Source organism: Helianthus annuus, chromosome 17, assembly GCF_002127325.2.
Source record: "Helianthus annuus cultivar XRQ/B chromosome 17, HanXRQr2.0-SUNRISE, whole genome shotgun sequence".
Classification (NCBI taxonomy): domain Eukaryota; kingdom Viridiplantae; phylum Streptophyta; class Magnoliopsida; order Asterales; family Asteraceae; genus Helianthus; species Helianthus annuus.
In genome coordinates this window covers 161,642,704-161,670,212 of record NC_035449.2, presented here as the reverse complement: position 1 = coordinate 161,670,212, position 27,509 = coordinate 161,642,704, and the positions used below count along the sequence as shown (strand labels likewise).

The 27,509-nt window shown below is 42.9% G+C and overlaps 3 protein-coding genes across 3 annotated transcripts; 2 read left to right on the top strand and 1 right to left on the bottom strand.

Moving 5' to 3' along the window:
* The first annotated feature begins 745 nt into the window (after positions 1-745).
* LOC110925061 lies at positions 746-5,823 on the top strand. The gene is made up of 3 exons (XM_022169032.1): positions 746-928; positions 1,013-1,640; positions 5,699-5,823. The coding sequence occupies exons 1-3, from the start codon at positions 746-748 to the stop codon at positions 5,821-5,823; spliced, it is 936 nt and encodes a 311-aa protein (XP_022024724.1).
* Positions 5,824-15,195: 9,372 nt separating this feature from the next.
* Positions 15,196-15,837, top strand: LOC110925062 (putative F-box protein At5g55150). The gene has a single exon (XM_022169033.1). It carries the CDS (start codon positions 15,196-15,198, stop codon positions 15,835-15,837), a length of 642 nt encoding a protein of 213 aa, XP_022024725.1.
* A 10,800-nt stretch (positions 15,838-26,637) lies between these two features.
* On the bottom strand, positions 26,638-27,075 carry LOC110925063 (uncharacterized mitochondrial protein AtMg00820-like). Its single transcript, XM_022169034.1, has one exon. It carries the CDS (start codon positions 27,073-27,075, stop codon positions 26,638-26,640), a length of 438 nt encoding a protein of 145 aa, XP_022024726.1.
* Positions 27,076-27,509: the final 434 nt, after the last annotated feature.

Here is a 27,509-nt window from a genome sequence, read left to right as displayed (position 1 = left end):
CATGATAAAAGCATGGTAGATACGCCGCTGGTACTTCTTATATATAAGTGTTTTTATCATATTACATTCCGTGTCATTATTTAGTTCACTTGGACAAACGATTTTGAAACGATGTCACATAACGACGTTTTCTAAACGATATAAACCATAGGAGTTTTATAACGAGAACAATTTACAATTTGGATTATTTAAACAAATGTTTTTGGGTTTAGAATCATGGCTACAAGATTTTATAAACTATAACTAACTTGATTTGAGTTGGTTAATTATGTTGCAATACACTTTTCAAAACAAGGTTTGTAACTTTTGACTCTTATAGTCTAATAAGGTACTGCAACATGTAAACTAGCCATGAATCCGACACTCTTATAAAACCTATGTGCTCGCCAACATTTCTTTGCTGACTTTTTTTTTACATATGTTTCAGGTGGTGTTAAATGATGTTGATTGCTAGGATGCATGTTTATATAGGATCTGGACGAGGCCTTAGTGACATAATAACAATGATAGTCGATGTGTAACTTGTTTGTTTGGTTTTAAGACAATGTAAATATTCTAATGAATCAATAAAATGAAACTTTTGTATCCATGGTTGTGAAACAATGATTCTGCCACTCCACTCCCCGACGTATCCGCCGCCGTTTCGTTGTTTTAACGAGGTCGGGGTGTGACACTCCCCCACTCTCTTGCTAATCTCATTCCCATCAAACTCTCATCCTCCAACTACCTACTTTGGAAATCACAAATGGAGCCTCTTCTTTCCCTTCAAGGTCTCATATCACATGTTGATGGCTCAGTTGATTCCCCAATTCACACTGTTACCACTAATAATAAAACCTCCCCTAATCCTGAGTATGTTTCATGGCTTGCTGCTGATCAACGCACCATAGTGCTCATCAATGCCACGCTATCGGAGGAAGCGATGACTGTAGTGGTCGGCCAGGCCACTGCTCATCAAAGGTGGTAGTCTCTTGAAGCCGCCTATGGTAACACTTCTATTGAACGGGCCCAGAACCTCCGTGATCAGCTTTACACTCTTCTTAAAGGGTCTAAATCTGTGGCTGACTTTGGTCGTCAATTAAAGGGATTGTCGGACCAATTGGCGGCGATCGGATATCCGGTTAACCGGGATGACCAGACTCACTGGTTCCTTTTTGGTCTAGGACCCTCTTTTGAGTCATTTTCTGCCATCATCAAATCGGTTCAGCCCCCACCATCTCTTCAGGATCTTATTTCCAAAGCCGAAAGCCATGAAATGTTTTTTCGGTCGTTACATGCAAACAATCAGCCTCCATTTGCTTTCACAACCCAAGCCGATCACACCAACACTCCTGTGCGTGGTCGTCGTTCTTCTCGTTTCGCTGGATCTAGTAACCGTGGTGGTCGCAATGGTGGTCGTGGTTATAATCGGCGACTGCCCCATTGCCAACTGTGCCGTCAATCGGGCCATTATGCCTCTGCATGCCCCTCATTGTCCACTTTTGCTAATCGCCACAATTCGGTTGATGAGAGCATTGCTAATGCTTTCTTATCTAAATGTGTTGTTAATGAATCTCGTCCCGATTGGTTTGCTGATTCGGGAGCAATGGACCACATGACTCCCAATGATCAAAATGTCATCAACACCACTCCATCTTCAGGTAATCAATTGGTTATGTTTGGGAACAGTCACTCGCTAGCTGTTGCCCGAACAGGTTCCTCTACTCTCTCTAATTCATTAAAATTAAATAATGTTCTTGTTGTGCCACATCTTACGTGCAATCTTCTCTCAATTAGCAAACTTACTATGGATAATCCTGTTGATGTCCTATTTTCTTATCCTTCTTTCTTTATTCAGGATCGCAAAACAAGACATGTTCTGGCTCGCGGTCAATGTGAAGGTGGTCTTTATGTTTTGAAGCCCGCTCCTCAAGCTTGCTTTTCTACGTCCTCGTTTTCCACCGCATCTTTTGAACTTTGGCACTCCCATTTGGGACATGCCCATTTTGATGTTATTAATAATCTAAATAAACGTGGTTGTTTGTCCGTTTTTGCTTCATTACCTAAACCTCAATTATGTCAATCATGTCAAATAGCCAAATCTAAAAGGTTATCGTTTGAATCAAATAATAATTGGGCTACTAAGCCTCTTGATCTTATCCATAAAATAATCTATATTGTCATTTAAGCATAATTATCATTCAATTAGACAAAATTATAACTTGTTAACTCGACAAATTACATAAAATTATCTAGAGTAAATTACAAAAATCGTCCTTTATGTTGCCACTAGATTGCAAAGTGTGTCATTTATCTTCAAAAAGTACAAAAACGTACTCGATGTTTGCAAACCCCTACACATTATGTCCTTTATCCCTTACTTAGTTATTTTTCATTGTTAAGTGGGAGGGGGGATGGATAATGTTTGGTTGCGTAGTTGTAGGGTTTTAGAGAGAGAGAGAGAGAGGGAGGGAGGGAGGGAGGGGGGGAGGGGGGAGAGGAAGAAGAAGATGAAAGGGTGGGCCCATATGTTATTATTTTTTATATATATATTTTTTATTTTTTTTATCTGTTCATGGGCAATTTAGTCATTTCAAACACACTTAGCGGAGAAATTTAACATAGGCTAGTGATAAGGATCACATGAGTGCAAAAATTACAACCACTGGGACCAACTCTGTAATTATTAAAGCACTGAGACTAACTCTGTAATATCTGCAAACCACAAGGACCAACCGTACATTGAACTCTACAATTTGAGAGCATTCACATTGAAACCGTTATGTTTATTCATATAATTACACTAAAAAACACAACTTAATCTCTCATCTTTTTAATTAAATAATATTATTTTATACATTTTATCATTACCTTTTCTCTCATCCACTTTCAAAAATTTATAGGAATGAACAGTATTTCCCGTATATAAATATATGAACAATAACATTTTTTCTGTTCATTATTTACAACCTCTCATAGTAAACCTATGAGTCCACAGAATCCTTAAGTAAACCTATAAGCTCTTTATATGTTAGCACTTACACATACCATCTACGTTGCAATACAAAATTGGCAACTTTGGGGAACAATTTATTTTTGAATAGCAAGAATCTCACGTGTAAACTCACCCTTCTTGAGGCTATGTCTAAGGTCGACTCTTCGACCGCCATGAGACCGTGCCCCCCTCTCATGCGCGGGAACCGGATAGAATCCGTAATCCCTCGCCCTCATCAGGTTCGAACCTATAATTAAAGCACTGATTCGTCCCTTCACCCCAGATGTCCTTTGAAAATGGCTTAAACGGGAATCCAACCTGCGTCTCCACTAAGGAGAGGACATACCAATTTATCACTATACCAAGTTCTCAGGACCCGTAAAAAAAACGCAGTTGGCAAAGAGACGGATGAGACGATTAATGATAGGAGAGAAGGTGAACAAGATGATGGAGTTGGTTGAGGTTTGTGCTTTCAAGTGCTCCCACTACACCAGTTTTATATCATTAGATATATATATATAGGGAAAGGTTAACATACAAAAAGGCTTATCGTACAAAATGTACGCGACGCGCGTAACCCTTGGATCAGGCCAAAAATCACGCATGGATCAGTTAATCACGCATGGGAGCCAGTTAATCACGCATTGGAGCCATTAATCACGCATGGGATCAATTTTTTTGACCTAATCACGCATGGGATCTTAATTACGCAAGTTATGTTGAACAAAAAATTGATAATCACGCATGGGATAATAATTACGCACGTTATAATTCTGTCGCGTACGTTAACGTACGTTAATCACTTTTGTACATTATACTTTCTCTCTCTCTATATATATATTTTGTTAAAAATGATTAAAAGACAAAGTTATGTACATAACTAAACCCTTGGATCTAAGGCCGGCTCAAAATATTGTAGGCCCGGAGCGGATAACAAAATTGAGGCCCTTTACGTAAAAAATAAAAGAAAAAAAAATTGTTTTTGATCATATGATTCATATACCATCTCTATGTATACATAGTTATATATCATAAACCTCAACGCCAACAATTTTAAAGTCAAAATCACCTACATATAATATGTTATCTTAAGAATTTGGGGCCCCAGGGAAGTGGAGGCCTAAAGCGGCTTGCTTTATTTCACTCCCCCTTGAGCCGACCCTGATCTAACGCCTATTTAAACAAATGTGACAACTGAAAATAGGGGTGTGCAATAACCTAATCGTTAACTGAACCGAAAACCGACAAAACCGAACCAAAATTAACCGAAACCGAATTAACCGAAAGTCCGTTAACGGGTATTTTTTTTACCATCGGTTAACCAAAATTAACCAAACCGAACCGGATAATTTTTTTTTTTTATATATTTCTAGTTTTTATACCTCTATTTCATTTATTCATGTTTTATACTTTCATTTCATGTAATACTACATCTCTTTCATTTATTTATGCCTTCATTTCATTTATTTATACCTTCATTTCATTTATTTAAACATCTATTCATACATTTATACCTCTATTTCATTATACATCTATTCCATGTATATATGCATCTATTTCATGCATTTATACCTGCATTACATGTATTTCTAAGCAAAAAATTTAGCCTTTATTTGAATTGATTATTAACCGAAAATTAACCGATGACTTCGGTTACGGATAATGCTAATAACCGAACCGAACCGAACCGTGCACACCCCTAACTGACAAGATGATATAAGTTTTTTTTTTAAATGGCAAGAAACGACGTGCTAAACAACATAACATCGGGCGCTGTGGCCAAGGTCGACTACTCGACCGCCGCCAGCCCTTGGCTCTCTCCAAGATGCGCGGAAACCCGACCTTCACCCGCCCGAAGGCACGACCGTGGAATTATCGGTAAAACCTTGCCTCCCATCCAAGACGAACCGGTGCCACTCGTATTCGCCCTTCACCCGGATGCCACAGAAAATAATGGGGACAATGAGAGTCTAACCTAGATCACAAGTAACACCAAATTTTTCCCCAACCACATCACCATTAACTCATTGCCACAAGATGATATAAAGAATAAAAAAATGTGATTATTCTAAATATATTAAATCTTGTTATAAATTATTAATTATTAATTTGAAAACAATGTAATTTACTCAATTTTTATTAAATTTTGATGTTGAATCATGCTACTCAATCTTCCGACAACACCATATGGTTGGATATATACTATTTTTGGCAAGATAAGGATCAAGGATGTTTGGCACTCACTTCGCGACTTCTATGTTTAGACGTCCGATCAAAAAACCAACGGCCCGATTTAAAACATACCTAATGTATCTAAGCTAACGTATAATTGACCCTGCACCAACTATATGTAAATTACTAATTACGCATCATTCAATCACTCAACCCATTTGATATATTCCACTCTGAAGATACATATCCGAAGACCGGACATAATCCTTTGGGACGAACCGGACTCACCTGAACGGGTTTCCTAGATACGCCCGTTCCCCCATGGCTCCGAGGACGAACTTCCTTTCAAGTGCGTCTGGATGAATGACGTAATCCCAGTTGACCATTATAAATACCCCTTCAAGTACAAGGCCAAGTACGATTTTCTGAACCTCCGTCCTTACTTTCTCTCTCTATTTTCTCTCTCTACCAATACTTATCTTCACGCCTGAGGGTGGTCGCAGAGGGGCCCTCCCATATCTGCGACGAGCCTAACGGTTTTCTGTTTTGCAGGAACCTTTTCCAAGCTTTCTTACAAGACCCAAACCCTCGATTACAGACTCCGGCCTGGATTCGATTCTTTGGTTCTTCAATTGGCGCCATCCGATCTCACAGCTCACAGTCCTTCACTTTGGTGAATTTCTTGAGCAACGAACTGACAAATGGCGGCCTCAGGTTCTATGAATCTGGGATCCATGGTTGCTAGTACAGAACCAGCAAGCACTGTTTCCGCAATCTCAGCCCCTTTAGGCTCGGGACCAGTAACAACCTTGCCTTTTATTCTAATTCCCACTTCACAAACTTCAGAGTTTGATGCGGAATTTCTCTCTAAAAATGCAAGTCTTCTACGAAGATTAAAAGCACAACAGGCTAGAGATGAACAGATCCTCAGTTTACGAACCAGGCTCTTTCATGAGGAAACTCCGGTAAGGACTATGGGTCCTACGATGTTCACTCATCCTACTTTCTCCACAGTTGTTACCTCGGAAACTTATAATGAATATGTGCAGGGTTCCTCCGGACCATCTCCAGCAATGGCAGTACGAAATGAAACACAAATGGAAGCAATTAATGATCCGGAACTTACGAAGCCGTATCATCCGGTCTCCATGACTGCTAAGTCCAAATTCAGCGCTCGTATCACTCACGCTAAGCTCCCTCCGAAGCTTAAAATGCCTACTACCGTCAAGAAATATGACGGTACCACCGATCCGGACGATCACATGTTTGATTTCGATAGGGCCGCACGCGTGGAACAATGGCCGATGCCGGCATGGTGTTTCATGTTCGCACAGACACTAACCGGAGCTGCTTGGGTATGGTTTGACGCGCTAAATGAAGGAGAGATCAACAATTTCGAAGAATTCCGAAGATTATTCCTCCAGAACTTTAGCCAACAACGGCACTACTCCAAAGAAATCACCGAGGTTCACAACATTCGGAGAAAGGATGGAGAATCTTTGGATAGTTTCATCGACCGGTTCAACCGGGAAAGTATGCAGATCAGTGGGGTAGTTGACCAGCTAAGGATCTCCGGATTCTGTCATGGTGTCTGGAACAACCAGCTAGTCGAAAAGTTGCACGAAAATCTTCCGAAGACAATGGAAGTACTCATGGAACGAGCCAGAGCTTTCGCTCGAGGAAAAAACGCTTGTAATCCAGCACCGGAGTCAGATCATAAGATGTCCTCTTGGAAGAAAAATGGTGGGTCTGTATTTGATAAAGCTCCATCCGGAAGCAGGGGGCGAACCCATTCTTACATCAGAAACGATAGGCCTCAACGAGGACGAAGCTCTGGATCAAGATTTTACAACCTATCAGATCTTTCTAAAACTCCGAGTGAAATTCTCAGCGCCGAAGGAGCAAACTTCCCAGCTCCGCCAAAGCTCCGAAATCCAGGCGACAAGAACTCCAAGAAATATTGCGAATTTCATCATGCGTGGGGCCACAACACAGATGATTGCTGGTCCCTAAAACAAGAAATAGAGAAAGCAGTGCGGTCCGGTAAACTGTCACATTTAGTGAAAGAAGTTAAAGAAGGGAAGTCCGCAGGGAACACGATGGACAACCCGAATAATCAACCAGCAATCTGCATGATCAGGAAAGTAAATAGCCAAGGCATTAAGCGGTCAAATCAACATATGGCCGCTTGGATGCTGTAGCCAATCGCTTTCCCCCCACTTACCTCTGGAGAGGTTAAAGACGGACCAATTATAGCATCAGCAGTAATAGCAGGTCAATAAGTTCCGAAGAATCTATGTTGATAGCAGAAGTGCCACGGAGATTATGTATCAACAATGTTTTCAACAGCTAGCTCCGCAAACCAAAGCAAAATTGATACGAGTCTCTATACCGTTGATAAGTTTCTCTGGAGAAGTGGTACAGCCTATTGGGCAAATCACTTTGCCGACAACATTGGGAGAAGGAAGCATGGTCCGAACCGTCAATTTAACATATCTGGTGGTGGAAGCAAGATCCGTCCACAACGTCATACTAGGGAGACCAGGCATGTGCGTTTTCGGCATCATCAGTTCTACCATACATGGCTCTTTAAAATTCCCCACCGAAGCAGGGGTGGCGACTTTGCATTCTGAGTCAACAGTCTGCGTAGCTGAAATACGACAAAGCAACAGCAACATACAACCTCCGAACCTCCTTACGGAAGTATGGGCCATACACCCACATTTTCCGGAGCAAAAAATTGTAATTGGGGCCCAGCTCCATGAACGTACCAAGAAGAAATTGTGGAAGCTTTTGTCAAGTTCACTTGATGTGTTTGCATGGCAAACCTCTGACATGGTCGGAGTACCCCGATGTTTGGCCGAACATAAACTGAAAGTGTCACATTCAGTAAAGCCTATAGCTCAAAGAAAAAGAAATATGGCCCCAGCCCGAAACAAAGCCATCTCCGAGGATGTACGAAAGTTACTCAGCGTCGAAATTATCAGAGAAGTGCGGTATCAAACATGGGTCTCCAATCCTGTGATGGTAACCAAGAAAGACAAAACTTGGAGGATGTGCGTCGATTTTTCTGATCTAAACAATGCATGTCCAAAGGATTGCTATCCTCTGCCGGAGATTGATATGAAGATCGATTCTCTTTCCAGCTTTTGTCTTAAATGCTTCTTGGACGCATACAAAGGTTACCACCAAATTCAGATGGCTTTAGAAGACGAAGATAAGACAGCATTTGTAACAAATGAGGGGCTCTTCTGTTATAACAAAATGCCGTTTGGACTGAAAAACGCCGGAGCTACATATCAAAGGCTGATGGATAAAGCATTCAAAGACCAAATCGGAAGAAACTTAGAAATTTACGTGGATGATCTGGTCATCAAAAGTAAAGCCGAAGACAACATGATCGATGACATACTCGAAACCTTCACCAGGCTTCGGAGTATCAATCTCAAGCTTAATCCCAAAAAATGTTCTTTCGGTTTAGAAGAAGGAAAGTTCCTGGGCGTATGGATAACACAGTCCGGAATACAGGCGCACCCTGATAAAATCAAAGCTGTAATCTCCATGCAGCCTCCTAAAACAGTTAAGGAAATCCAATCATTGAATGGTAAGTTGGTAGCGCTTCATCGTTTCGTCTCAAAAGCAGCCGATCGCACCATTCCCTTCATGAATGTGTTGAAAAAGCGAACTGGAAAAGGTCAGATAGAGTGGACACCGGAGGCTGATTCGGCATTCCAAGAATTAAAAGTTTGTCTTGGGTCATTACCCACTCTGACCGCCTCAATCACCGGTGAAACTGTCACTGTTTATCTCTCTGCCTCACACTTCGCTATAAGTGCGGTACTTGTGGTGCATCGGAATCAAGCGCAAATACCGGTTTACTATGTAAGCCGCATCTTGAAATACTATGAAACTCGATATCCGATGATAGAAAAATTAGCACTCGCATTGGTACATGCTTCCCGACGCCTCCGAAGATATTTTCAGGCTTTCAATATAGAACTACTGACTGATCTTCAGATCCAGCAAATTCTCAGGAAGCCGGAGGTTTCCGGACGCCTTACCAAGTGGGCAATTGAACTCAGCGCTTTTGACATCACCTACCGAACCCGAGGTCCGGTGAAAGGCCAGGCTGTGGCCGATTTCCTCACAGAGGTACCAACCGGAGAAAGCGTCAAAGAAAAGTCCGCATTACCAAGGGTATGGAACCTGTATACAGACAGAGCCTCCAGCAAAGAAGGATCGGGAGCTGGTTTAATCTTAATAGATCCGGAAGGGATAGAGTATACTTATGCTCTATGTTTCGAGTTCAAAACTTCTAACAATGAAGCAGAGTATGAGGCTCTTCTCGCAGGACTCCAAACCGCGGCTAAGGCCGGTGCGACCTCCGTACTAGCACATGTTGATTCACTATTAGTCGCTAATCAGGTCAGTGGAGAGTACGAGGCACGGGAAGAAAACATGGTTCGGTATCTCAACCAAGTTAACAGCCTAATCTCCTCCTTTGACTCTTGCAAGATAGTACACATACCGCGAAGCAAGAACAAGAAAGCCGATGCTTTAAGTAAGCTTGCCTCCGTAGCTTTCTGTCATTTATCCAAAGAAGTGTTAGTTGAAACTTTACAAGCTCCGGCCATCCAACAGGCGGTTTCTGTTATGACAGTCTCCATGCAAGAAAAATCGTGGATGACTCCGATCTTGGAATACTTGAAAGAAGGAACGCTCCCAGAAGATAAGGCTCAGGCCCGGAAGTTAAAGGTAAAAGCGTTGCAATATCAGATTCACGATGGGCAACTTTACTGAAAGACCTTCTTAGGTCCGCTCCTAAAATGTTTAACGCCGGACGAAGCCAGCCACGTTATAAGAGAAATTCACTGGGGAATATGTGGTATCCATTCCGGACCCAGGATGGTGATAGCCAAGGTCATGAACGCTGGTTACTTTTGGCCAGGCATGCACCAAAGTGCGGTTAACGAGTTATAATCATGTGAAGACTGTCAGCGGCACGCTCCCGTCAGTCACCGAGCAAAAAATAATTTGGTCCCCGTAACCTCCACATGGCCGTTCCAAAAATGGGGGATTGACATCGTTGGTCCATTTCCAGTTTCCACCGGAGGAGTAAGGTTTCTACTGGTGGCCATCGATTATTTCACAAAGTGGATAGAGGCCAAACCCCTCCAAACCATCACAGGGGACCAAATACTAAGGTTTGTCTGGGAGAATATAGTATGCAGGTATGAGATGCCGCTCTGTATCGTCAGCGAGAACGGGAAACAATTTGCAGAGAAACCATTTAAAACATGGTGCGAAAGGATGCATATAGAACAAAGTTTCACGTCGGTCGCCCACCCTCAGGCCAACGGGCAGGTAGAAAGAGCCAACCACAGCATTGTGGAAGGCATCAAAAAACGGTTGGGGAAGGAAGGCGTCTCCTGGGCGGATGAACTACCGCACGTTTTGTGGGCTCACAGGACGATGCTGAAGACAAGCACCAAGGAAACCCCTTTCAGCCTGACGTATGGCACGGAAGCAGTCATTCCTGCCAAAGTAGGAGTGCCCACCCTCCGCATGCAGCTAAACCAAGAGGAAAACGAACAAGAACTCTGACAGAACCTTGACCTGGTCGAAGAAAGGAGAGAGCTTGCGGCCATTCGAGAAGCGAAATATAAAAAAGAGTTGGAAAAACACTACAACTCCAAAATAAAAGAGGTCCGGTTCAAAGTGGGAGATTATGTCATGCGGAGTAACGAAGCAAGCTTGGCCGAGGGGATCAGAAAAATGGCCCCAAAGTGGGAGGGCCCTTACCAGATCAAAACAGCAGGAAAAGACAGTGTATACACTCTGAGCAAAATGGATGGAATCTCCGTTCCTCGCACTTAGAACGGAGTGCACCTTAAGAAGTGTTTTCTTTGAAAAAACTTTATGTTTCGAAATAAGTTTGTAAAACGGAGGATACGAGCTCCGTCCCTTTTATTTCCTTGTAATGCAGATGTTTTTGCCCGCACTAAACAATTTTATAATTCCAAGAACCGCAGAGGGTTTTACCTGCGGACTATTTAAAATGTTTTTTACCTTGTGTTAACCGGAGAAACTTAACTCCGGACTAATAAATAGAATGACAAAATTTTCTATCACTAACAAAGTTGCAACACAAAAATATTTTCGGCCAAACTAGGGACGCTAACCCTAAAAGGAAAGTATGAATTGGTTTCGTTTGTACTCTTCCCTTTACTTAAAATTATCCCAAAAAGAAAAGCAAATCAGATCCGTATCACAAAAAAGAACATTCTTAAAAAGTAGAAACGTAAACACAAGCATGGACGCATGTACAAAAGTGATTACATCATAATCAACCGGACTAAATATAGCCAGACGATACAAAAAAACATTTACACTTCAAAAGGATAATTGTCAAAACACAAGTAAAAGCATCATTACATTCATTCCGAATCAAAAAAATAAGGTGCATATCCCAAACAACCGGACATGTCCACCCCCTAAAATGTTAAACAAAATAAAACTATCCAGGTGCATACCCCAAAGAGCCGGGCATGTCCACCTCATTCTTTCGAAGAACCACCACTTGCAAAGAAAAGAGCTTTCTTGATTTCAGAAAGCCGCTCATTGACAAGCTTTGTGAGGTCCTCCACAACCGGAAAGGCAAGGGAATCAAAACAGGCAATCGCCGCATCCAGTTCCTCCTTGGCATTGTGGTTCAGCAACGGAACATCCGCATAAGGGGTCTTCTTCTTCAAGGCATGAACATAACCACTATGAAGACCGGAGTTAACACCTACGGCGCTCATTGCATTGTTAATAGCGGCTACGGTAGCAGTCATCTCCGGCCCCTTGTGAATGTTTTTAGCCAGCAGCTTGGCCCCTTCCAAAAGCATCCAGGTTTTTGGTTGCTTGAAGCTCCTCCACTTTAGCCTTCAAGGAAAGATTCTCAGCTTCAATATCTTCTTCGTGCACCTTCATCTCCTCAATCCGCGCCTTCAAATCAGCTTCCCCTGATTTGAACACGTCCCGCTCTGGCCAAGGTGTTAGAAAAAATAGGAAAATAAAAATGTTTAAGCCAAAGTAAGGTGCGTATCGGCCATCATATTTGCGTAAGCTATACGAGCATTTTCAAAAGACGCCTCCATCTTCGCCATAACCTCCTTGTGCTGATCATCCTTCTGCTTCATGGACTCGGAAAAATTCTTCAACTCAGCTGATATCCTATCACGGTCCTCCGCAGCAGAAGCGGCAGCCGCTTGAGACGATTGATTCTGAGCAATCAAAGACTTAACTTTTTCTTGCTGAGCTTGAAGATCCTGAGTAAGCTGAGTTATTCTTTTTTCTGCATCCGGGCTCTTTTGAATCTTACGTTTTAAAGATCGAGTCTCTCTCTCCAAATTCTCCCGTACCGACTCCGCCTCAACCCACCTCTGATAAAGCTCCGTCACGAAAATATTTGACTGAGCCTGATTAGTTAAAACCGCGGCACTCAGATCCGGGTTCTTCATTTTTCGGCTCTTGGCATGGTCAAGCAGAGTGTTTATGTTGAAGAGGAGAGTTCTTGCAACCAACTCATCCATCACCGAATCCTTGTTCCGAATATCCCACTCAGGAATGAATTTGTCTTCAGCCGTCGCCGGATCGATCTCCATATCGTCCGAGAAAACATCTGCATATTGAAAAAAGGACATTAACTCAGGTCCGAACCAAGATGATGGAAGAGAAGACACTTGGTCTTCCTCATCTTCAATGATGCGGTCCAGACCTAAAGACGAGTCCAACATCGTACCTGAAAAAGTTACCATTTTCGGTTCGTCATGAGCTTTCTCTTTCTCCTTACTTGTAATTTCCGGAACTTCCGTTTCCATGTTCTCTACTTCGTTACTGGGGAGAAAACCTCCGGAAAAGGTAGGGGTCGGTTTATTGCGGGCTAATGCGGCTTCTTCCCTGGAAAACTTGCCATCGGTAAGATGCTCATCAAATTCGTTCATCACATCACCCTCAGAATAAGAGAATCCTTTCTTGTTCTTCTTTAACTTCGGCATATGAAGAGGGTCGGATGACCGGATCTGTACAGTTTCATTTTTCCTTTTCCGAATAAGAGGTTTTGAGGCAAGGTCGGGAGCAGCACCTTTACTTGTCAGGGAAGCAGAAGAAGGATGGAGTTGAAAAGCTTCATCCAACTTGTGAATCTCCGGATCGTCCTCCACGTCATCTAAAATAGATCTCTTTCCAGCTTGAGATCCTGAAGAACCAGCCGTTTCTTTCGTAGGAGTAGGTACAGAAGAAGCTCCATCAGCATCGGATGGTTCAACTACATCCGTAACAACCAATGGACGAATTTCTTGAGCCGAAGAGGCTACCTGCTTCATCAGGGGAACTTCATCCTCACCTTGATCTTCCAAATCAAAGTCCAAAACATCAAAACTCGGCACCTTCAGAGCATCCCTCAGAGACATGATAACACCTGAAATTTTTTCAAAACAAAGGAAAGTGTCAAAAGGATATTACAAGTAAAAAGTGCCAAAGGGGAGGTAAAAGGCCGGAACTTATGATCACGCTTTCGGCGAATAACCGGCTAAACCCTATCTCCTTGGCTCCAGGAAAAGCAAAGATGGCCCAATAAAAGAAAGTGTTCATGAAGAGGCCGGACAGGGGACTTATGCTCAATCAAGGCATGGGCCAGTTCGTGGTCGAAGACGAAGTCTTCTCCCAAATCAAAAGACATCGTCTGGTCCTTGAGCCGCCACCTCATATCCTCTGGAAGACAACGATCATCTAGCCAGAAAAAGTTGTCCTTCCAATTCTTTAGGCTAGACCGTTCATCGGAGGAGGGGGGAGGTATGCCCTTCCGATGGGCAAACGTATACCAGTCTCCGGCCGTAATAAATTCGTAAAAATACCGGAAGACATTCAGATTTGGTTTACGGTCTTGGGCCCTACAGGATATTTCAAAGTGGCTCACACGGCTCAGGCCGAACGGGTTCACTTGGCTAATATGAACTCGGAAAAACTGAAGCACTTTTATCAAAAATTTTGAAAATGGAACCCGGTAGTTTGCAAAATTACAAACACGGGTATAAAGAGGAAACTTCCCTTGACGGAAGGGACGAATGGTTTCATCCTTTAAGGGAAGGGCTGGATCTAAATCTAATGGAATATCATACTCACGGACGAACTTATTCAACTGACGTTGAGTAAGCACGCTCACACTCGCTGACATGTTATCTTTACCAGGTGCCATAGTAAAAAGAACGCACCTTACTCTTTAGAAGAAGAAGATCAGAAAGTAAAAGAGGATAACAATGAAGAAGAAAATGAGAGGAAAAAGTGAAAATGGCAAAGTGAAAAGCGAATTTATAGAAAAAATAAGTCGGTTAGGAGCCATCAAGTCGAAGACGTCACTTCAACTGACGCCCACGATTCCCAATATGGGGTTCCGTAACAGTCACAGGTGGGTGACTGACAGTCAAACAAATTGAGTCACGCACGCCACGTCTGCACCATTCATAACACGCCACGACACCACCTCGGCCCACTCCAACGATGGCACGTCATCCAAACGAGGCAAATTTGAATTAACATTTTGCTAAGTCTCGAACGAAACTTAACAAACTGGGGGACTTGAAGATACATATCTGAAGACCGGACATAATCCTTTGGGACGAACCGGACTCACCTGAACGGGTTTCCTAGATACGCCCGTTCCCCCATGGCTCCTAGGACGAACTTCCTTTCAAGTGCGTCTGGATGAATGACGTAATTCCAGCTGACCATTATAAATACCCCTTCAAGTACAAGGCCAAGGACGATTTTCTGAACCTCCATCCTTACTTTCTCTCTCTATTTTCTCTCTCTACCAATACTTATCCTCACGCCAGAGGGTGGTCGCAGAGGGGCCCTCCCATCTCTGCGACGAGCCTAATGGTTTTCTGTTTTGCAGGAACCTTTTCCAAGCTTTCTTACAAGACCCAAACCCTCGATTACAGGCTCCGGCCTGGATTCGATTCTTTGGTTCTTCACACTCCAAAGTTTCTTAGACTTCTTCTACAATGACCACTTGGTCGGACCTTCTGCCGGAGATTCTCAATAGGATCGCCGGAAAGTTAGAATTCTACGAAGATTACATCAACTTTCTTTGTGTTTGCACTTCATGGAAATCTTTTGCCACCACCACAACCAAAAACTTAATTCAACATCTTCCTTTTCGGTTGCCCATGTTGATGCTTGCAGAATCCGACAAAGATGAAGACAATAACAACGAACAACACGAACAACACCGTAGATTCTTTCTTCTTTCCAACGGTGGCACCATACGTAAGCTGCCACTACTGGAGGTGCACTGGCAGCGATGTATATCGACTCACGGGTGGTTGATAACCACCGGAGAACAAGAGTTCTATGCCAAGCTCGTTAACCCGGTTTCTCGTACTCAACTTGAGCTCCCAGAGCTGTATATGTTTGATGAATTATACACTGATCAAGATGAATGGATGTACTACGGGTCTTGCATGAGAAAAGCTGTGTTTACATCACCTAACCCTTTATCATCAGACCCCTCCTTTCGTGTTATCATCATTTGGGGGGAAACAATTGGGTTTTGTCGGCCGGGCGATGTTTCTTGGACTCATACGGCTGGGAAGGATGCTTGTTTGATATTGCGTATCATAGAATGCGAAAACGACTCTATGTAGTAGCCACCATGGGAACTGTGTGAAAGTAGGGAATGAAGAGAATAGTTGTATCATTGATCACAAATGAAAGGTACACACCTATTTATATACATAAACTCAACCACCTCAACTAACTCTAACAACTTAACTAACTATCCAACCTGTCCAACTATACACCACACATATCACACACTCATATACACTAATACGCCCCCTCAAGCTAAACGGGGAGTGTGACAACTCGTATTTCAAACCATCCATTGTACTTTAATATAACACGCTTGAACACTATGTGACTAGGTGACGTGCTGATATTAATGAAATGTTATGACATTATGATATGTGATTGTATGTATTGCATGTATGTATGTATGTTATGTAGTCGCACCACACAACTCAAACGCACAATACTAGTGCAATCGCATAAGCCCAAGTTAGGGTTCGGCCCACGGGTTCGGCTTACTCCCCTTTCTCCTCTTATTTGCGCACACATGCCCATTAGTGGGGTTGGTCTCTCATTATTTGCAAAATCACCCAAATACACAAAACCCTAGTTCTCTCTTCTCCTCTCTTGTTCGACGGCAACAACTCCTTCAACCAAAGCTTCGTATCTTGATCCACTGAACATGCACACTTCGGTTAGTTTTATACTTTTGATTAGTTGCCATGATGTTACAATTTCTATGATATTAAGTTAGTTGATGTTGTGATCTTATGCTAAGTGATATTGCGATTGCTATGATTTCACATAATGGTTCAGGACTCTTGATTCGTAGGATTAGGAATGATTGTGTGTCCATGAGTTTAAATGATAAAGTGGTATAATGTTAATATTGATCTAGAGTCAAACATAGGATAAATCGGCTGTATGTGAGCATAATCAGATAGATTGTATGGCCGAACATGAATTATGGTATGATGATTTGAAACCTTTAATCGGATGGTTTAATATTGTAAGTTGTTTGAATTCCTTAAACATGATTAGGGTTCATATGGATTATGTGATAAGAACTATGATTTGATCCATCGGAATAGAGATAGAAACTGTTGATGTTGTTGATTGACTTTGTGTAAATATGGAAACTGTTGAATGATTGAAACTGATGGCATGAAATTAGGGGATTAGTAACTGACTTACAAGATTTAAGGAAATGTATGATGAATCTCACAAGTCCTTTGGTCGCACAAGAGCTGAACGTACAAGCTCTTGGATCGCACAAGGACAACCGCACAAGCTAGGTACAATTGGGTGCAGCACATAGTACAATCTAGTCTTGCATGACCGCACAATATATTGTGGATCGCACAAGAGGGTGCCGATCGCACAATATATTGGGCCGCACTATACATTCAACCTTATTACGTTGTTGGGCCGTATAACCCAAAACTCAATCGCACAAGTCATTCTTAATCGCACAAGTTAAATGGACACACAGGATTAGTTAACAGTTAAAGTGTTTGATTAAATGTTGGGCCGCCTAACGTAATTTATTGTGATAAGCAGTTGGGCCTATCAGCCCAAACCCGATCACACAAGTCTAACTGGGACGCACAAGATACCTAATTGTTATTAACTGGGCCGAGTATACTGTTGGACTGCTTTACTATTCGGGCCGGGTTTGTGATGGATCGCACAACATGTTGGGCTGGGTACTAATTGGACTTCTTTGATAAATCGCATAAGCTAGAACTGTTACATGACTGTTAACGTATTTGCCATGATTCATATGTGCTCAAAACCTGTTAGTTATGTGTAAACATACGTGCATTACTTGAACCTAGACCTGACTTGTACGGTAACCAATGTTAGGACGTGGTTGACCACTTATAACTCAAGCAACCTTTTGTGTATCTGCCGAGCGAACCAAGGCGAGTTCACACTCTTACCAAGGCATGGGATTCCCAGGGTTGGGAATGGGTTTGGATGATTACTTGTACTTAAATTGTTATCGGGCTTACGTACCGTAGGCCTCGGGAGAGGAAGGTTACTTGTAGATACTTCTAGACTAGTGATACAAATACTTCTCTTCGCACACACGCCAGGGAATGGCTGCGATAATAGAACCAATCTTCGCACACATGCCTGGAATGGCTGCGAACCATACACTAAACTTCGCACACATGCCGGGAGGGCTGCGATACAAATATACCTAGTCTAGAATACATGGGAAACCCCCTCCAATCTTCGTAAACATGCCTGAAAGGCCGCGATACAAATATACACGATACATGGGCACTAAACGAACATACGATTTACAATACGTATACTATAACTAAACAACCAATATTTCACGAGGGAAACCCCCCCCCCCCCCACCATCTATGGATATGTTTGGGAAACAGGGTAAACTGGTTAATCATATTTTCAACTATGGGAAACCCCCACGGCATGTAAGCCAACTAAAGACAAACTATGTTTTCGTAAAACACTTAAAACGAACACCCAACTTTGAACTCGCTCAACATTGTTGTTGATTAGTTGTTACATGCCTTGCAGGCCTTTAGGTGCATATCAAAGGAACTTGCTGTCTGGGAAGCTGGAGTGGTCATGGGTCGGGACACAAGGAAACGCAACACAAGACTAAGAGCTTACATGTGATTTTATAAATACTTATTAAGTTGAATATGCTTCCGCTGTAAACTGTGAAATGTGGTACACTGTTGTTAATAAATGAAAGTTTATTTAAATATACTCGTGATGTTCAATGTGATTAGTGGCTAAGATCCTGGTCAGTCACGCCTCCAAGCGGTGGTACTCCGCATGTGGATTTTGGGGGTGTGACAGATTGGTATTAGAGCCATTGGTTATAGTGAACTTGGTTTTAAAAAGGGAAACTGTTTTTGTAAAACCAGACTATAACCGGACAGTTCTGAAAACGGGAATACGACCATGACACTCAGCTCCAGATTGCAAGGTTCGTCTCTCTTATACTCATTGTACTACATAACTGGTGAACACCTACATACGATATTGCATGTGATTGCACGTTAGCACACCGGTATGAATTCATGTACACTTTTACGTAATAAGTGACCGATAGGGTGGTCATTCCCTAAAACTTCATGACCTACGCTATGTGATACTCTTTGATTTCTACTTGATTTTGGGGAACCATTTGACATGAGTTAAGAGGAGCTGAGATGAACATGCAAATCACAATATTATTGTGGGTGCACACATAATAATAATGTGGGGTGCATGTGAGTCCCAGTAAGGCTTAACAAGTGGAAAAGGGGTTCTGTCCCGTTATTTGATCAACATGGAACATAACCAACCTATAGGGGCCATAGCAGTAATTGTCTCCCTACTTAAACTTAAACGTGAACTTCTCATTTATCGTTGGATTCTTTCGAAACTCGATGCTGTCGAGTGTTACCTGAACACCCATCAGAACACCTAGCGAACCGTGTAGAATGTTAGGTGCTTATACAAACGTCCCTGAGTTGGATGTCCCCGCGTCGAATGATTGAACGATACCTTTCTACTCCTCCTCGTCTTCTGAAACTCATGGATTGACGTCTCCGATCCCGAGGTGTGATCACTTCTGCAACACTCTCGTATCAGACAGTGAACTACTCGAACCACTCGCAACGACGACGGGCAGAAGAATGAGCGTAGCACCTTACCGACCTCAGTACGGGTTAAGTTCAAACGTTATCAACCCAAGGAACAAAGACAGTTTTGGGAGATCTAGTAGCAGTAACAACAACACTGGATGTGGTACTCGCGATGGGCATTTAGGATTGGTGTGGACAACGCCAAGATTGTAACAACATGGTGGCCTTCATGCTCTTAGTAATAAATCACTTCGTCGCTGTTCAGCTCAACCCCGGTACATCTCGAAACCGAACCTGCTGTGGAAACGGCAGATGGCGAGCCTATTGAAACCTCATATGGGTGTTGGAATGCAACCTCGACCTTGTGGGACAAGTGATCGACGTCGACCATCCTTTTGCTACCCTTGATAGATTTGATGCAGTAGCCGTGTGGATTGGCTACCCAGATATCGTGTACATACACCCAGTGAGGAGAAAACTTTGTGCGGAAAAATGTTACCCATTTGCAGCATGTCAGAGTGGCACAATGGTTAACTTCATTTCAGCAAGAAAGGCCAGGAGTGTCTACGGAAGGATTACCCCGCAATGCAAACCCTCAACACGGATGTCAAGACTAAGGAAAGAAGGATCGAGGATCCACCAATTATTCGTGACTTCTCCCTAAATGTTACCAGAAGAACTGTCAGGTTTATCTACACATCGACAGGAACTGCCTAATCAACTTCAGGAATTATTGGACTCGAGCTTCGTCGGACCTATTTTTCGCTTTAAGGAGCCCCATTATACCCGGGAAGAGAGGTTTTTCCGCTTGTGTAACGATTATCAAGAACTCAACAAGGTGATTGTGAAGAACTGCTATCTTCTTCCACGTATTGATGATTTATTCGACCAGTTGCAAGGGCCGAGCTACTACTCAAAGATAGATCTGAGGTCAGGCTACCAACAGCTGAGAGTCCGGGATGAGGACGTCTCCAAAACAGCATTCAGAACTCGTTATGGCCATTATGAGTTTCTAGCCATGCCATTCGGGCTAACGAACGAACCTGCCGTCTTCGTGGATCTCATGAACAGGGTGTGCAAGCCCTACCTGGACAAATTTGTGAATGTTTTCATTGACGACATCTTGATCTATTCCAAGAGTCAAGAGGAACACGAGCAGCAATTACGACAGATTTTGGAACTTCTTCGAACAAAAACAGCTGAACGCCAAAATGCGACTTCTGGCTTCGTGAAGTCCACTTTCTAGGCCATGTGGTAAGCAAGGATGGGATTCATGTTGATCCATCCAAGGTAGATTCGAATATAAACTGGCCTGCGCCGCGTACACCAACGGAAATACGCCAATTCTTGGGATTGGCGGGTTATTACAGGCGACTCATTTAAGACTTCTCAAAGATTGCACCGCCGCTTACACTACTGGCACAGGAGGGTGTCACTTATCGTTGGGGGTAATACTCAGGAGTCAGCTTTTCAACAGTTAAAGGATAGGCTCTACGGCGCACTTATTCTTTCATTGCCAGAGAGCATGGACGATTTTGTGGTCTATTGTGACGCATCGATACAGGGGCTTGGTTGTGTATTGACACAACGGGATAAAGTTATTGCTTACGCTTCACGCCAACTTAAAGTTCATGAACGGAACTACACTACGCACGACTTAGAGCTGGGAGCTGTTGTTTTCGTGCTTAAGATATGGCGACATTACCTGTACAGTACCAAGTGCACCATCTACACCGATCACAGGAGTCTCGAGCATATCTTCAAGCAGAAGGAATTGAGCATGCGTCAACGTCGATAGGTTGAACTACTGAATGATTACGAATGCGCCATCAAGTACCATCCAGGCAAAGCCAATGTTGTGACTAACGCTCTCAGTCGGAAAGGCACTACTCCTAGACGCGTACGAGCATTGCAACTCCCAATCCAATCCAGTCTTCCTGCACAAATACGAGATGCTCAAGTAGAAGCATTGAAACCAGAAAACGTCAGGGATGAAGCCTTATGCGGTTCAGGGCAGCGATTAGAACAAAAGGAATACGGAGCTTACTATGTAACGGGACGTATTTGGGTCCCACTGTATGGCGGTATACGAGAACTTGTGATGGATGAAGCACCCAAGTCTCGCTACTCGGTACATTCTGGTTCGGATAAGATGTACCACGATATCAGAACAACGTATTGGTGGCCTAGCATGAAAGCCCACATAGCAACTAACGTCGGTAAGTGTTTGACTTGTGCGAGAGTCAAGACGGAATATCAGAAACCATCAGGCCTACTTCAGCAACCCAAGATACCACAATGGAAATGGGAAGAAATTTCCATGGATTTTGTTACTGGCCTGCCTAGATCTCAGCGTGGAAACGATACTATTTGGGTGATCGTGGATCGACTCACAAAGCCTGCTCACCTCCTGGCTATCAAAGAAACAAACAAGTTCTCTACTTTAGTAGACATCTACTTAAAAGGAGTGGTCTTGAGGCACGGGGTGCCAACCTCCACTATTTCCGATCATGATGCACGATTCACTTCAGAACTGTGGCAAGTAATACACAAATTTTTGGCTCACGATTAGACGTGAGCACAGCTTATCACCCTCAGACGGATGGACAGTCTGAGCGCACGATCCAGACTCTAGAAGACATGCCTCGGGCATGCGTTATCGACTTCGGCAACAGCTGGGAAAAACATCTCCCTTTAGTGGAGTTTTCATACAATAACAGTTACCACACCAACATTCAAACCGCTCCATTTGAGGCATAGTACGGGCGTAAATGCCGATCACCTCTCTGTTGGGCAGAGGTGGGCGATAGTCAGATCACAGGTCCAGAACTTGTAGTTGATGCTACAGAAAGAATTGCTCAGATACGACAACGAATGGAGGCGGCTCGTGACCGTCAGAAAAGCTACGCTGATAAGCGTAGGAAACCACTCGAGTTCCAGGTTGGGAATCGAGTGCTACTCAAAGTCTCACCTTGGAAAGGTGCAGTTCGTTTTGACAAACGAGGCAAGCTCAATCCGCGGTACCGTTCGAAATCATAGAAAGAATAGGCAAAGTGGCCTAGAAACAGAACCTACCAGCAGAACTTGGTGCAGTTCACAACGTCTTTCACGTGTCGAATCTGAAGAAGTGTCTGTCAGATGAGACCCTCATAGTTCCTTTGAAGGAGCTCACTATCGACGAGCAGTTGCGATTCGTCGAGGAACCTGTTGAAATCATGGACCGGGATGTTACGGTCCTCAAGCACACTAGAATACCTCTTGTTCGAGTTCGTTGGAACTCCCGTCGTGGCCCAGAGTTCACCTAGGAACGAGAAGATCAAATGAAACTCAAGTATCCCCAGCTGTTCGAAAACAATGCAACCACTACTGAGGCTGAAGCTACTACAGAATTTCGGGACGAAATTCCAAATCAACGGGGGATGATGTGACACTCCAGGAAAACCAGTAAACTACACAACACAACTAGCTTCCTCAGTAACCGCATGCTAAATTTCAGGATGAAATTTCTTTCAACTTGGGGATAATGTGACAACTCGTATTTCAAACCATCCATTGTACTTTAATATAACACGCTTGAACACTATGTGACTAGGTGACGTGCTGATATTAATTAAATGTTATGACATTATGATATGGGATTGTATGTATTGCATGTATGTATGTTATGTAGTCGCACCACACAACTCAAACGCACAATACTAGTGCAATCGCATAAGCCCAAGTTAGGGTTCGGCCCACGGGTTCGGCTCACTCCCCTTTCTCCTCTTATTTGCGCACACATGCCCATTAGTGGGGTTGGTCTCTCATTATTTGCAAAATCACCCAAATACACAAAACCCTAGTTCTCTTTTCTCCACTCTTGTTCGACGGCAACAACTCCTTCAACCAAAGCTTCGTATCTTGATCCACTGCACATGCACACTTCGGTTAGTTTTATACTTTTGATTAGTTGCCATGATGTTAAGATTTCTATGATATTATGTTAATTGATGTTGTGATCTTATGCTAAGTGATATTGCGATTGCTATGATTTCACATAATGGTTCAGGACTCTTGATTCGTAGGATTAGGAATGATTGTGTGTCCATGAGTTTAAATGATAAAGTGGTATAATGTTAATATTGATCTAGAGTCGAACATAGGATAAATCGGCTGTATGTGAGCATAATCGGATCGATTGTATGGCCGAACATGAAGTATGGTATGATGATTTGAAACCTTTAATCGGATGGTTTAATATTATAAGTTGTTTGAATGCCTTAAACATGAGTAGGGTTCATATGGATTATGTGATAAGAACTATGATTTGATCGATCGGAATAGAGATAGAAACTGTTGATGTTGTTGATTGACTTTGTGTAAATATGGAAACTGTTGAATGATTGAAACTGATGGCATGAAATTAGGGGATTATTAACTGACTTACCAGATTTAAGGAAATGTATGATGAATCGCACAAGTCCTTTGGTCGCACAAGAGCTGAACGTACAAGCTCTTGGATCGCACAAGGAAAACCGCATAAGCTAGGTACAATTGGGTGCAGCACATAGTACAATCTAGTCTTGCATGACCGCACAATATATTGTGGATCGCACAAGAGGGTGCCGATCGCACAATATATTGGGCCGCACTATACATTCAACCTTATAACGTTGTTGGGCCGTATAACCCAAAACTCAATCGCACAAGTCATTCTTAATCGCACAAGTTAAATGGACGCACAAGATTAGTTAACAGTTAAAGTGTTTGATTAAATGTTGGGCCGCCCAACGTAATTTATTGTGATAAGCAGTTGGGCCTATCAGCCCAAACCCGATCGCACAAGTCTAACCGGGACGCACAAGATACCTAATTGTTATTAATTGGGCCGAGTAAACTATTGGACTGCTTTACTATTCGGGCCGGGTTTGTGATGGATCGCACAACATGTTAGGCTGGTTACTAATTGGACTTCTTTGATAAATCGCATAAGCTAGAACTGTTACATGACTGTTAACGTATTTGCCATGATTCATATGTGCTCGAAACCTGTTAGTTATGTGTAAACATACGTGCATTACTTGAACCTAGACCTGGCTTGTACGGTAACCAATGTTAGGACGTGGTTGACCACTTATAACTCAAACAAGCTTTTGTGTATCTGCCGAGCGAACCAAGGTGAGTTCACACTCTTACCAAGGCATGGGATTCCCAGGGTTGGGAATGGGTTTGGATGATTACTTGTACTTAAATTGTTATCGGGCTTACGTACCGTAGGCCTCGGGAGAGGAAGGTTACTTGTAGATACTGCTAGACTAGTGATACAAATACTTCTCTTCGCACACACGCCAGGGAATGGCTGCGATAATAGAACCAATCTTCGCACACATGCCTGGAATGGCTGCGAACCATACACTAAACTTCGCACACATGCCGGGAGGGCTGCGATACAAATATACCTAGTCTAGAATACATGGGAAACCCCCACCAATCTTCGTAAACATGCCTGAAAGGCCGCAATACAAATATATACGATACATGGGTACTAAACGAACATACAGTTTACAATACGTATACTATAACTAAACAACCAATATTTCACGAGGGAAACCACCCCCCACCATCTATGGATATGTTTGGGAAACAGGGTAAACTGGTTAATCATATTTTCAACTATGGGAAACCCCCACGGAAAGTAAGCCAACTAAAGACAAACTATGTTTTCGTAAAACACTTAAAACGAACACCCAATTGTGAACTCGCTCAACATTGTTGTTGATTGGTTGTTACATGCCTTGCAGGCCTTTAGGTGCATATCAAAGGAACTTGCTGTCTGGGAAGCTGGAGTGGTCATGGGTCGGGACACAAGGAAACGCAACACTAGACTAAGAGCTTACATGTGATTTTATAAATACTTATTAAGTTGAATATGCTTCCGCTGTAAACTGTGAAATGTGGTACACTGTTGTTAATAAATGAAAGTTTATTTAAATATACTCGTGATGTTCAATGTGATTGGTAGCTAAGATCCTGGTCAGTCACGCCTCCAAGCGGTGGTACTCCGCATGTGGATTTTGGGGGTGTGACAGGGAGAATCCACGTGAAGCTTGGACCTCAGACTATAAAAACGAACACTAGACAATCCTTTGGTCAAAATATCTGCAAGCTGAAGCATAGTAGAAACATATCGAACACGTAAAGTACCTGCCAAAACCATGTCACAAATAAAGTGCAAGTCAATCTCTAAGTGTTTGGTGCGCTGATGAAACACTGGGTTGACTGCAAGATATGTGGTCCCAATATTGTCACACCAAAGAGAAGGTGGACAAGTCATCGTGATATGTAACTCCTGTAATATAGATGTAATCCAACATAACTCAGCAGCTGTATGAGCAAGAGCTCGATACTCAGCCTCTGTACTCGACCTAGCAACAGTATGCTGTTTCTTGGAACTCCAACTGATAAGGTTGGGCCCAAGAAAAACACAATATCCTGTAGTAGAACGACGATCATCGGGGCATCCAGCCCAGTCAGCATCACTATAAGCATGTAAATCAACACAAGTAGATCGACGTATGCACAATCCATGAGAGATGGTACCCTTAAGATACCGTAAAATACGCTTGAGAGCGACCCAGTGTCGATCAGTAGGTGTCTGAAGAAACTGTGACACCTTACTGACCGCATAGGCAATCTCAGGTCGTGTCAAAACAACATACTGTAATGCTCCAACAGTGCTCCGATACATAGTGGGATCGGATAGAGGATCACCAGTGTGCCGAGAAAGCTATCTACCAGAAGAGACAGGAGTAGATAATGGTCGGAAATTAGCAAGACCAGTGCGCTGTAGTAAATTAAGTAAATAGCGCTGCTGAGACAAGTGTAAAACATCCTCGGAGAAGGTAGCCTGAACACCCAGAAAATATGACAACTGTCCCAAATCCTTGAGTGCAAACTGAGAGTGTAAGCGCTCAATCAAACCAGTGACAAAAACTGAAGAACTCCTAGTGATAATAATGTCATCAACATGTATCAAGACATAACAGAGTATCGAATCCTGACTATAAACAAAGAGAGATACATCTGAAATACATTGGGTAAAACCACCAGCAATAAGAGCTGCGGATAGCTTGGAAAACCAAGCTTGAGGTGCCTGCTTCAGGCCATAGAGAGCCTTTTGCAGACGACATATATAATGGGGTCTAGATGTGTCAACAACGCCTGGAGGTTGTGCCATGTACACAGTCTCCAAAAGATCTCCATGTAAAAAAGGCATTATTGACATCAACCTGACGAATAGACCATCCATGGTTGACGAATAGACCATCCACGAGAAAAGGCGACCGAAAAAACAAGTCGAATAGTAGTGGGTTTGACTACAATACTAAAAGTCTCAGTGTAGTCTATACCCTCAGTCTGATGAAAGCCCTTAGCAACAAGCCGGGCTTTATAGCGACTCACCGAACCATCATGATTACGCTTAATCATGTACACCCACTTACACCCAACAATGTTGGCATCAGCAGGAGCCTGAACCAGACGCCAAGTCTGGTTGGCATGAAGAGCATCAATCTCAGCACGCATCGCATCCCACCAAACAGGGTGCTGCTGTGCCTGTCTAAATGTGGAAGGCTCAGTGGTGGGAGCAGTAGAAACATGAAAAAGAACGTGATCCGGAAACTGGCGAGACTCTCGTGTGTGATCACAAGTACGTGTAATCATCGGGTGAGTCAGAATAGAAGGAGGAGGAGGAGGAGGAGAAGGAGGAGGAGAATGAGAAGAAGTAGGAGGATGAGGAGAATAAGAAAAAGGATGAGAAGAAGGAGTAGAAAGAGAGGGAGAAGAGGGAATAACAAGTGGATGAGTAGAAGAATCTCCAGACAAAGAAGATGACGGAGTGGAAGGAAAAACATAAACGGAAACGGAGAAGAAGGAATATCAAAAGAAGTAGGAATGGGAATAGAAGAAGATGTGGAAGTAGTGGAACTCCCTGGAATATAAAAAATCGTCTCATGAAACCGAACATGACGAGATGTATATGTACGAGACGTATAAGGATTATAACAGAGATATCCAAGATGAGAAGGTGCATAACCAACAAAGATACATGGAGTAGACTTGGGTGAGAGTTTATCCGCTCGTGTGTCACCAAGAAA

What these genes read in the sequence shown, in the direction of transcription:
- LOC110925062 (XM_022169033.1), top strand. Translation starts at nt 15,196, where the DNA reads ATGACCACTTGGTCGGACCTTCTGCCGGAGATTCTCAATAGGATCGCC.
- LOC110925061 (XM_022169032.1), top strand. Translation starts at nt 746, where the DNA reads ATGGAGCCTCTTCTTTCCCTTCAAGGTCTCATATCACATGTTGATGGC. An exon ending in TATCGGAGGAAGCGATGACT is followed by an intron (nt 929 to 1,012) that starts GTAGTGGTCGGC and finishes GAACGGGCCCAG; the next exon opens with AACCTCCGTGATCAGCTTTA. An exon ending in CAACACCACTCCATCTTCAG is followed by an intron (nt 1,641 to 5,698) that starts GTAATCAATTGG and finishes TCTGTTTTGCAG; the next exon opens with GAACCTTTTCCAAGCTTTCT.
- LOC110925063 (XM_022169034.1), bottom strand. Translation starts at nt 27,075, where the DNA reads ATGATTACACGTACTTGTGATCACACACGAGAGTCTCGCCAGTTTCCG.